Raw genomic sequence first — 12,541 nt, 5'->3', positions numbered from 1 at the left:
GGAGCAGATAAGGGTGAGCAGCTGAAACGGGTAACATGCAGCCCGAATAGGCAGAGGATTTTCAGCTGAGAGACTGTCTGCAGCTAGGAAAGACCGAGAACCCCCAGGAAAAAAAGGACGGTTGGAGACTGCGGCTGAAGCCTCTCGTGGTGTGCCAGCTAAGCAGCGGAGACTGCGCCATCTTGGGTGGTTGTTGCCGGCATCCAGAGACCAGCTACTAAGCTGGAAACAAGGGATCTCAAGCAGCGTGACTGCGTGAACTCAGACAAGCACTGCTTCTTCTCATGGAAAGGTTGGACATCCCCTAAAGGTGCAGTTTGCAGTTCGGGTTGGAGGGAGGACCGAGCTCGCGCGTGCGCGGGGTGGAATCTGCGCCCCACAGAGTCTGCAGCCGTTGGGACCAGTGTGACCCGCGAGTGGGGAAGGGGCCCCACAGGGCTGCTGGCAGAAGGGAACGCGAAAAATGAGCCCATAGCTGGACTGGATGTAAAGGAGCAGCCTTGGACTTTGCCAATCTGCTGGCTGCTTGGTGCCAGGGGCGAGTGGGCGCGCGGAGACTGTGTGCAGACCTGGAAGGTGGAGGCTTGCGAATTCGCACAACTATCAGGCTCTTGTTACAGTTCCCCTTAGATCCGTGCATTTGATTATTAAACCCAGTGCATGGGATTCCCCAGTTGGGGTCATTCGCAGAGCCTGTAGGGGAAAGTTCTTTTTGGGGAGCCTGGGAAACAGCGGGCAGTGGCAAGGAACCAGCTCTGGGCAGTGGTCTTTCCCAAATCAGTTCCAAATACCATAGAGGAAAAAAAAAAAAAACCTACTGATAGAGGACTTATAGCCTCGGAGGTCAACCCAGACACACTGCCATCCAGACGCAGAGCCACAAACTGTCTCTTCTGTGATCACAAATAAAGGCAGTCTGGTAAACAAATACAACCTGCCTTAAAATCAGGCCTGTGGTTTACTGCACGAGGGACAGTGTATCGCAGGGAAGTTCAACACTCCCCTGAATGCCTGGCAGGACTAAGGCGTGCCAAAAAGAAGAGTGGAAGGTCTGAAGCACCTTCACTTCCGAATATTTTTATATATATATATATTTTTTTTTAATTCTTTTTTCACCATTTCATTAAGAACCTATTTTATTATTTTTTTATTTTTAATTTTTTTCATCACTTGATTTTACCTTTTTAATTACTACATTTTTTTAACCAGTATTATTGCTATCCTTTTACCATTTTTTCAAGTGTCATTTTATTTTTTATTTTTTTTTATTTTTCTTTATTTTATTTTGGGATTAGTGTTCTACACTCTATTTTCATCATTCCTTTAGCATCATTTCTCTCTATCTCACATTTACCCTTAAGCCAAAACTCTCTTCCTAACTTTTCCACTTTTGTTGTCCTGTTTCTCTTACCCTATTCCTGCTTTGGATTTTCCCTATTCCTTCTTTCTACCCACTGTCTAAATTTCACCCTACTTATATATCTAATTTCCAATCCCTCGCTCTAAATCCATATACACCTCTCTCTTATCTTTCTTCACTATCTAATTTTTTTTTTCTCTCTCTGTCGTTTTGCTAGTGTTTGCTTGATTTTGAGTATATTGGGGTTTTTTATGCTTATGTGGGAAATTGTTTTGTTTTTCATTTTCATTTTTCTGTTTTGCTTACTTTTTCTTTATCTGGTTATTTTTGTGCTTCTGTTTTCCCTTGCCTCGCTTGATATTGGTGGCTGTTTGTAGTTTGCATTAGTCTCCAGGGATCTGCTGCTGGAGTTCATTGAGATTGGTTGCAGTACTCTTGGAGTTTTCTCCCCATACAAATAGCCTCCTCCCCACCTCTATTTAATTCTCTTACTTTTTGTTTTTGTTTTTGTTTTGTTTTGTTTTGTTTTTTTGTCTTTTTGTTTTTTTCTTCTCTCCCTTTTCCAATCTCATTTTGGCACTCCTTTTTGTCTTTTATTTTTCTCTTTAATCTTTTTCTCTTTTTTCTTCTTTATCCCCTAATTCTCTTCACTCGGGGGGTCACCTTTATTTGGGGTTATTAATATCGTGAATGCATTTAGTTCGGTACCTTGTACGTTGTGCCTCGTTGTGTTGTATTTTGTGCCTTTGAATCAGCGCAGCAGAGAGAGAACTACATAACCAAACACCTTGAGAAGAGAAATCATGGTGAAACAAAGAACCAACCCAAATATGAAAGAAAAACAGGCATCATCAGAAAAGGAAGTAAACGAAATGGAGGCAATGGAGGCAAGCAACCTGTCAGAGAAAGAATTCAGAGTAATGGCCATAAGGTGGATGAAAAGAATGGAAGACCAATTCAACAATATGTGTAGGAACCAAGAGGAAATGAAGAAGAACCAAGAGGAAATGAAGAGAAACCAAGAAGAAATGAAAAATGACATCACTGCCATAAAGAACTCAATAGAAAGCATCAACAGTAGACTAGAAGAAGCAGAGGACCGCATCAGCGAGCTAGAAGACAAGGTAGAAAAAAATACCCAAACAGAACAGCTTCTAGAAAAAAAAATTAAAAAGCAGGAGGAGAGCCTAAGAGAACTCTGGGACAATGCTAAACGAAACAACATCCGAATAATAGGGGTGCCAGAAGGAGAGGAAACTGAGCAAGGAATAGAAAACCTGTTTGAAAAAATAGTAACAGAAAATTTCCCTGATATAGGGAGGAAAAAACTCACACATCCAAGAAGCTCACAGAGTCCCAAACAAAATGAACCCGAAAAGACCAACACCAAGGCACATAATAATTAAATTGGCAAACACCAACGACAAAGCAAGAATCTTAAAAGCAGCCAGAGAGAGACAGAAAGTTACCTACAAAGGATCCCCCATTAGACTAGCGACCGATTTCTCAACAGAAACACATCAGGCAAGAAGGGAATGGAATGAAATATACAAAGTCATGCAAAGGAAGGGTCTGAATCCAAGAATACTATACCCAAGGAGGCGATCAATCAAAATTGAGGGTCAAATCAGGAGCTTCACAGACAAAAACAGTCTACGGGAGTTTATTACAACCAAACCAGCAATGCAAGAAATGCTAAAGGGTCTGCTGTAAATAGAAAAAACAGGAAACAAAGAAGGAATGCAGCGGTAAAGAACAAAAATGGCGACTAACAAGTTTCTATCAATAATAACTTTAAATGTAAATGGATTAAATTCCCCAGTCAAAAGGCATAGGGTAAATGAGTGGATAAGAAAACACGACCCATATATCTGCTGTCTACAGGAAACCCACCTCAGAAAAAAAGACGCACACAGACTGATGGTGAAGGGATGGAAAAAGGTTTTTCAGGCCAATGGAAGTGAAAAAAAAGCCGGGGTAGCAATACTTATATCTGACAAATTAGATCTCAAAGTGAAGGACATAAAAAGAGATCAAGAAGGCCACTTCATAAAACTAAAGGGAGCAGTCCAACAAGAAGAAATAACTCTGGTAAATATATAAGCACCCAATATAGGAGCACCCAAATACGTAAGAAATCTTCTGGAGGAGATCAAGGGAGAGATTGACAGCAATACAATCATAGTAGGGGACCTTAACACCCCATTATCTCCACTGGACAAATCCTCTAAACAGAAACTCAGCAAAGAAACATCAATCCTAAATGACTCACTAGATCAGATGGAATTAATTGACATCTTCAGAACATTTCACCCCAAAGCCACAGAATATACATTCTCCTCAGGTGCACATTTGTCATCTTCAAAGATAGACCATATATTGGGTCACAGACAAAGTCTCTTCAAATTCAAGAAAATTGAAATCATATCAAGCATCTTCTCAGACCACAAAGGCATAAAACTGGAAATCAACTACAACAAAAACAATCCAAAAAAATCAAACACATGGAGACTAAATAGCATGCTATTAAACAACGACTGGGTTACCAGTGAGATCAAAGAAGAAATAAAAAACATCATGGCAACAAATGACAATGAAAACACAACAATCCAAAACCTATGGGACACAGCAGAAGCAGTCTTGAGAGGGAAGTTCATAGCTCTATAAGCCTACTGCAAGAAACAAGAAACAATGAGAATAAATGAGCTAACTCTACAACTCGAAGAGTTAGAAAGAGAGCAACAAAAAAGGCCCACTGTAAGCAGAAGGAAGGAAATAACAAAGATCAGAGCGGAGATAAACGACATAGAGACCAAAAAAAACAATACAAAAGATCAACAAAACCAAGAGCTGGTTCTTTGAAAGGATAAACAAGATTGATACACCTCTAGCCAGGCTCACCAAGAAACAAAGAGAGAGGACCCAAATAAACAAAATCAGAAATGAAAGAGGAGAAATAACAACAGACCCCATAGAAATACAAAGGATTGTTAGAAAATTCTATGAACAACTCTACTCCAACACACTAGACAACCTGGAGGAAATGGACATATTCCTAGATACATACAACCTTCCAAAACTTAACCAGGAAGAATCTAAAAATCTCAATAGGCCAATAACTATGGAGGAAATCGAAGCAGTAATCAAAAAGCTTTCAGCAAACAAAAGCCCGGGGCCAGATGGCTTCACAGGGGAGTTTTACCAAACATTCAAGGAAGACCTAAAATCTATCCTCCTCAGACTATGTCAAAAGATCCAAGAGGAAGGAACACTTCCCAGCTCATCCTATGAAGCCAACATCACCCTAATCCCAAAACCAGATAAACACAATACAATGAAAGAGAATTATAGGCCAATATCCCTCATGAACATAGATGCCAAAATCCTCAACAAAATCCTAGCCAATCGGATTCAGCAGTACATCAAAAAGATCATACACCATGACCAAGTAGGATTTATCCCAGGGATGCAAGGGTGGTACAATATCCGCAAATCAATAAACGTGATATATCACATAAACAAATTGAGAGAGAAAAACCACATAGTCATATCAATTGATGCGGAAAAAGCATTTGACAAAATCCAACACCCTTTCTTGATAAAAACTCTCAGCAAGATAGGAATTGAGGGATCATACCTCAACATAATAAAAGCCATATATGACAAACCCACAGCCAACATCATAATCAATGGGCAAAAACTAAAACCATTCCCCCTAAAAACAGGAACAAGACAGGGATGCCCCCTCTCACCACTCCTGTTCAACATAGTACTGGAAGTACTAGCCGTTGCGATCAGACACGAAGAAGAAATAAAAGGCATCCAGATTGGAAAAGAAGAAGTAAAACTGTCCTTATTTGCAGATGACATGATACTGTACATACAGAAACCTAAAGACTCCATCAAAAAATTATTAGACTTAATAAATGAATTCAGCAATGTAGCAGGATACAAAATTAATGCTAAGAAATCCATGGCATTTCTCTACACCAATAGTGAACTTACAGAAAGTGAAACTACAGAAGCAATCCCATTTACCATTGCACCAAAAAAATTAAAATACCTAGGAATAAACTTAACTAAGGAGGTAAAAGACTTATATGCTGAAAACTACAGGACACTGAAAAAAGAGATAGAGGAAGACATAAACAGATGGAAGAATATACCGTGTTCATGGATTGGTAGAATCAACATCATCAAAATGTCCATACTACCCAAAGCAATTTATCGATTCAATGCAATCCCCATTAAATTACCACAAATCTAGAACGAACGTTCCAAAAATTCATCTGGAATAAAAAAAGACCCCGAATAGCTGCAGCAATCCTGAGAAAGAACAAAGTAGGTGGGATCTCAATACCAGATATCAAACTGTATTACAAAGCCACTGTTCTTAAAACAGCTTGCTACTGGCACAAGAACAGACATATAGATCAATGGAATAGAATAGAGACCCCAGAAATCGACCCAAACCACTATGCCCAATTAATATTCAACAAAGGAGGCAAGAGCATACAATGGAGTCAAGACAGTCTTTTCAATAAATGGTGTTGGGAAAATTGAACAGATACATGCAAAAGGATGAAACTAGATCACCAACTCACACCATACACAAAAATAAACTCAAAATGGATAAAAGACTTAAACGTAAGACGGGAAACCATAAAAATACTAGAGGAATCCACAGGCAGCGAAATCGCAAACATATGCCGAAGAAATTTCTTCTCTGATAATGCTCCTAGGGCAATGGAAACTAAAGAGAAAATAAACAAATGGGACTACATCAAAATAAAAAGCTTTTGCACAGCAAAGGAAACCATCAACAAAACAACAAGAAGACCCACTACATGGGAGAACATATTTGCCAATGATACCACCGATAAGGGTTTAATTTCCAACATTTACAGGGATCTCATGAAACTTAACAAAAGGAAGATAAACGATCCAATAAAAAAATGGGCAACGGACCTAGATAGACACTTTTCGAAAGAGGACGTACAGAAGGCCGAAAGACATATGAAAACCTGCTCAAAGTCACTAATTATACGAGAGATGCAAATCAAAACGACAATGCGTTATCATCTCACACCTGTCAGAATGGCTATCATCAACAAATCAACAAACAAGTGTTGGAGAGGATGTGGAGAAAAAGGAACCCTTCTGCACTGCTGGTGGGAATGCAGACTGGTGCAGCCACTGTGGAGAACAGTATGGAGCTACCTCAGAAGACTAAAAATGGAACTCCCATTTGACCCAGTGATCCCACTACTAGGAACATATCCCAAGAAACCAGAAACGCCAATCAGAAAGGATATATGCACCCCTATGTTCTTAGCAGCACAATTCACCATAGCTAAGATTTGGAAACAGCCTAAGTGCCCATCAGCAGATGAGTGGATTAGAAAACTGTGGTACATCTACACAATGGAATACTATGCTGCGGTAATAAAAAAAAAAAAGGAACTCTTGCCTTTTGCAACAGCATGGATGGAACTGAAGAGCATTGTGCTAAGTGAAATAAGCCAGTCAGAGAAAGATAAATACCACATCATCTCACTCATTTGTGGATTATAGAGAACAACATAGACTGATGAAAAGGGACAGATCCAAAGACTGAGAAACAGCGATCAGGCTATCAATCCCCAGAAGGAAAGTAGGGGAGGGCGGGGGTAAGGGGAAGAGATCAACCGAAGGACTTGTATACATGTATATAAGCCAAACCAATGGACATGGACAACAGGGGGATGGGAGCATGAGTTTGTGTGTGTGTGGGGGGGGGAGGTTGGGGGTTAATGGGGGGGATGAGGACACATTTGTAATACCTTAATAAAAAAAAAAAAAAACCTAAGGGGGGGAAAAAAAAGTATGCATACTAAGTTATAATAATGAATTCTGGGCTAATAATTGTAGTTTTCTATTTTGTCAAAGTGATTTAGGATGAGCATTTTCATGATTAGGGTCCCATTATTTACAATTGGGATAAACTGCCCAGTTTTTCCAGATTAACACATAATAGTTACATTATGAAAAAGGTATTTATCATTATTCATTCACTCACACATATTCAAATGTCCAGCTCTGCCCCATATTCCTGAAAACACAGTGAACAAAATGAACAGAATCCCAAGATGTCATATTAAAATTCTACAGTGTGACACTTATCTCCAAAATAATCTGGAATATTTTAAATATTTAATAGCAATAAATAAATAAATTGGGTAATACAAAACATATAGGAAGTAAATACACCGTGATTAAATATCTTAGGAATTCTTTATCATTTAAGCCTTTCTACACACTATGAACATGTAACAATTATGATAAGAAATATTGGGCACTGAAATATTTGCTGGTCACTTTAAGAGTGCTACTATTTTATTTTTAAGATTGCAGATCACATTGAATGTACTAATTGCTTGAACAGAATTATTTGCCAAGAGTAAAATTCTATAAAGCAAATCTTTATGACAAGAATAAAAACATATAGCACAATGAGGTCAAATTATACTGTACTATAACTATCAAAAGATACATTTTACTCTTCCTAGCACAGCAAAGATAACTAGTTTTTCAAGCTTAATTTATAGCTTTGGGATTATAAGGAACATGCAAATATATTAACAATTTTCCTACTAAAATAAAGTCAATATATATAATACAAAAAACACCTAGGGAGAAAAGTTTGTCCTTGCTTTTAACATGCATGTGTACATACAAATAAACATCTATACTCACAGGAGTAACATACATTGACAAAAAGTTACATTTAGCAAAGATTTTTTTTTTTTAAATCCTGCTAGGCCTTTTTTCTTTTCTTTTTTTTCTGTCTTTAGGGCTTGACAAAGAATGTAGAAAATTACCAAAGTAACAAAAAAGGACACAAAACCACACTTCAAGCAAACTGCTTGTCAGTATTAGAACCTGGTTTGACAAACAGGTTTAATCCGCTTCCTCAAAGGTCATGCTATCAAGGTGAAGGATGAACGTCTTCTGCCGAGTTAGGCTGGCTGTCATTCGGGGAAGGAGGACGCTCCGCCGCCTCTCCCATGTGGGTCGCTTTATCTGGCTGCCTTGCAGGAGGAAGTTCACTGGCGGTCCCCTCTTCACTAGGTGATAGAATACCAGGCCATTCATTTGACATCAGAACTTGCAGTGACTGTGTTCCGTCTTCAACATCCACTCGGATTCCCAAAGCATTAAGAATGTCACACTTGCACATGGGGCATGTTCCATGTGACAGAATCCAGGGGTCGATGCAATTCTTGTGGAAAAAATGTTTGCAAGTCAGAATACGAATTGTGTCATTAGGCTTGTAGAGCTCGAAGCAAACTACACAGCTGTCTCCGTTGGGACTTACTTCCTCATCCCCTTCTTTCAGTACCCGGAGCTGAAGCTGGCCAAATGCTAGCTTGAGATCTGTTGCTAAGCGCAGCCATCTCCTGCTCTGAACCCTGGCTACCCAAAGTCTTCGAATATGATAAAAGACGAAGTACGTAAACGTAGCGGTGGTGACAATCAAAAAAGAGACAAAATAGTGATTCATCCAGATGATGTGTTTCCTCCCCATCTCCACCATGACTGTAACATGAACTCCCTTCCGAATCAAGTGCAGAATCTCCATGCCTTTTAAGTTACCAATCATCAAGACCACAATGTCTTCAAAGGCCTGATGAGACATGGGGAAAATCTGGTTGCCGGTCCCTGGGAAGTTGTAGACGATCACTCCGCTGGCTCCCTTCTCAACGGCCACCTTAATTTTCTGTGTGAAGGGACAACCTCCCCGTTCAACAAGTGCGAGCCACACCTTTGAGTTCTTCGATCTGCTGAAGCTGGTGCTGGGACTGCAGGCATACTGCGATTTTCCATCTGGTGGCACAATAACTCCGGACACTCTCTTCAGAGTGGAGCTTCTTCCAAATACTCCAGTTTCCCCCAACTCTGACAGCATGCGGTTCCCAACATGAAATGATATGTTCATGTAAGCGGTCCAAACAGCGCTGGCTCTGCAGCAGTTCCGACTAAGCAGCCAAAGAAGAGTAAATTTCGCCAGCCAGGTCGACACAGTGCTGTTTCTCTGAGTGCCAATCTGGAGTAGATTCATCTCTCTCTGCCTAATAAGCCAAGGACCGATCCAATGAAAAGAGATGGCTCCCACATCTGTTGGCAATCAATTTAAAATAACAAAATGAAAAAAATCTTCCGGGTGAAAACAGGTTCCACCGTCTTCCAGCATGTTTTTGTGAGAAATTCTTAAAGATGTTGTATGAGTTGCAGATGTTTTATTAGAGGCAGAGAGAGAAAAACTTTACATTGGGGGAAAAAAATCCTAGTTTCACTGCTGTAACTCTACATACTGCTTACTGTTTGTTGGGTGATGTGATTATGACATAAAAGGCAACAGCCAATTAGATAAGAGCTTAGAGCAGTGGTTCTCAACCTTCTGGCCCTTTAAATACAGTTCCTCATGTTGTGACCCAACCATAAAATTATTTTCGTTGCTATTTCATCACTGTAATGTTGCTACTGTTATGAATCATAATGTAAATATCTGATATGCAGGATGGTCTTAGGCGACCCCTGTGAAAGGGTCGTTCGACCGCCAAAGGGGTCACGACACACAGGTTGAGAACCGCTGGCTTAGAGCATCCTGTAAAATAAATTGGCTTGAAGGCGTCAATGTTGTTATGGGTAATTTTTCTAAGTTGTTATAAGCTAGATTTCATCCCTGAGTGGCAAATAATTTTAGCAGATACCACAATTAAACTAAAAATTAAATATAAAATTCATACAACACATGCATTTTAAAACCTGAACGGATATGCATATGGAAGAAAGCTATCTATATATATAAAAGCCTACTATGCAGTGTCCCCTCAGGAGTTCCACTGACCTGGAGTTCGATCACTCGCTATGACGTGTGCTGACCACCAGGGGGTGGCGCGGAAAAAAGGAAGGCCAGGGCTGGCAGCCAGCAGCCACTAGGGACCCTACCCATGCACTAATTTCGTGCAATGGCCATCTAGTGTGTGTGTGTGTGTGTGTGTGTGTGTGTGTGTATATATATATATACACACACACACATTTACACATATACATACATACACATATATATATATGGCTAAGTGTCAGCGTCTGTCCAACCAGTAGCTATGATGCGCACTGACCACCAGGGGGCAAACACTCAACGCAGGAGATGTCATGATGTGCACTGGCTATTTAAAAATAAATGGCACCACAGACCTGGCACCAACAAACCAACACTCAGCTTCCCCCAAGTGGGACACAGGCCCCACTGCCACCCGAGAGTGACACCCACCAACGCTGCCGAGACCCCGTGGTGCAAAATGCGGACCACAGCTCAGCCCAGAAAAAGTGGCTGTGGGCGCTGGGTAATGACATCACGTAGCAACGCCTGGCTTCCTCTCCCTAGCAACTAGCATCCTTGGAGTTTCTTCAGCCCAGGAACCCCACTTGCTTTATAGCCAGGTGCAAACACTTTACAGTTTAACCAAATGTTTGTGAAGTGTTTTCCCGTGCCTCATCTCATTTGATCCTCACAGAAGTCCTGGAGTAGGTAGATAGGAGACTCGGTAGAATCCAATTTTCTTTCCATTAGCAAGATGCAAACACCGATATTAAAATATTTCTTCTAATTAATTTCCTTTCAATGTGCACAGATCCATGCACTGGGACACTAGTATAACTATAATTTTTCTTCAAAATAAATATTTTCAACAAAATGGCAAGTTTTAAAATAATTTAAAATTAGCACTGCCGCCAAATACATGGTAAAAATGACGAATTCTGTAATACCATTTTTAACTCACATTTGGTTAAAATGCACATTTTTTACTTATCATGTAAACCACTGTACTAAATTGACTTAAAAGCTTCCTCAGAAGTTTGGTGTGGATTTGATTTTTTAAAGTAGGGTATCCTGTTAAATGACACCAGCCTCACTTCCTCACACTTAACACTGATCAGATATAGGAATGACAGCAGGAAAGACAGAAACATGAATCTCATTTCTCTGCAGACCTTGACATCTGATAATAATCTAACAATATTTTGAGGGAAGAAAAGGAAGGGTGCAGGAAAGTTTAAATACAACAGTTTTAGTTTAGTATAACTCATTGTCAACAAAAGTGTAACTACTAATTTTAAAAAGAAGAGTTTCAAGGTCCCCACTTAAAATCAACCACAGCCCTAACCAGTTTGGCTCAGTTGATAGAGCATCGGCCTGCAGACAGAAGGGTCCCAGGTTCAATTCCGGTCAAGGGCATGTACCTGGGTTGCGGGCACATTCCCAGTAGGGGGCGTGCAGGAGGCAGCTGAATCGATGTTTCTCTCTCATCGATGTTTCTAACTCTGTATCCCTCTCCCTTCCTCTCTATAAAAAAAAAAATAAATCTATAAAATATATTTTAAAAAACAACAACCACAGCAGTGACTATTAAAGGCCACAGATGTTTTTAATAAAATGTTTGCCAAAATCAACAAACATCCCTAGAGGAAGACCTCACATACACACTGTCAGCTCTGCCTGTATTTTAGCTACACTTATGTCAATGGCACCATCTGACATTCAAGCCAAAGAGTGTGAACTAACAAACATGGGCAGTCACTGGGGCTGCCATACACTTTTTGGGGGGTATATTTGAGTGGTTCTTATTCACCAGCTAGGAAATCAGTGAAGGATTTTGACCTTGAACATGAATGCCTCTCACCTCTATGCACAGGATGCTAAGAGACACTTTTGGTTGGGTCTCACTAGGACAATGGATGCTAGTACTTCTTATGAATTGTGAATCAACAGCACGATTACTTGAGGCAGGAAAGAGGAAGGAGAAAAGGGCCATGTGTGCCCAGCAAAAAGGAGAATAAGAGACTACTGACATGAAATGCTCAGCTCATAATGGTCAATTTCCTTAACCAAAGGCCATTAATCTGATTGTACTTCCATACAGTCCACTCTTTAAAAAAAACAGTATAGTTAGTATGAAGTGTGTGGACACACAAAGTGCCATCTGAGTGGGACATCAGTGGTTCAGCATATTGTCCATAGAGATTTTCATCAAAACAATGTAACCCAAATCTTTCAGTCTCTCATGATTACAGAGGGGTTTATTCATATGCTTGAAAAGAGTAAAAGGCAAAGTAAAGCAAAAGACAGAATTCAGA

The 12,541-nt window shown here is 40.0% G+C and overlaps 2 protein-coding genes across 20 annotated transcripts in view; both read right to left on the bottom strand.

Annotated features, from left to right (window-relative positions):
* Positions 1–12,541, bottom strand: part of CADPS2 (calcium dependent secretion activator 2) — a 506,535-nt gene that overhangs the window by 355,241 nt on the left and 138,753 nt on the right. The window lies entirely within an intron of this gene.
* Positions 8,035–9,877, bottom strand: RNF133 (ring finger protein 133). The gene has a single exon (XM_036328833.1). The coding sequence runs from the start codon at positions 9,459–9,461 to the stop codon at positions 8,328–8,330; it is 1,134 nt and encodes a 377-aa protein (XP_036184726.1). The 5' UTR covers positions 9,462–9,877; the 3' UTR covers positions 8,035–8,327.

This window comes from Myotis myotis, unplaced genomic scaffold (genome assembly GCF_014108235.1).
Source record: "Myotis myotis isolate mMyoMyo1 unplaced genomic scaffold, mMyoMyo1.p scaffold_m19_p_11, whole genome shotgun sequence".
Classification (NCBI taxonomy): Eukaryota; Metazoa; Chordata; class Mammalia; order Chiroptera; family Vespertilionidae; genus Myotis; species Myotis myotis.
The sequence above is the reverse complement of the archived record's forward strand: the minus strand, read 5'-3'. Positions and strand labels throughout refer to the sequence as shown.

Excerpts from the sequence above, each read along its gene's own strand:
- RNF133 (XM_036328833.1), bottom strand. The coding sequence starts at position 9,461 with ATGAATCTACTCCAGATTGGCACTCAGAGAAACAGCACTGTGTCGACC.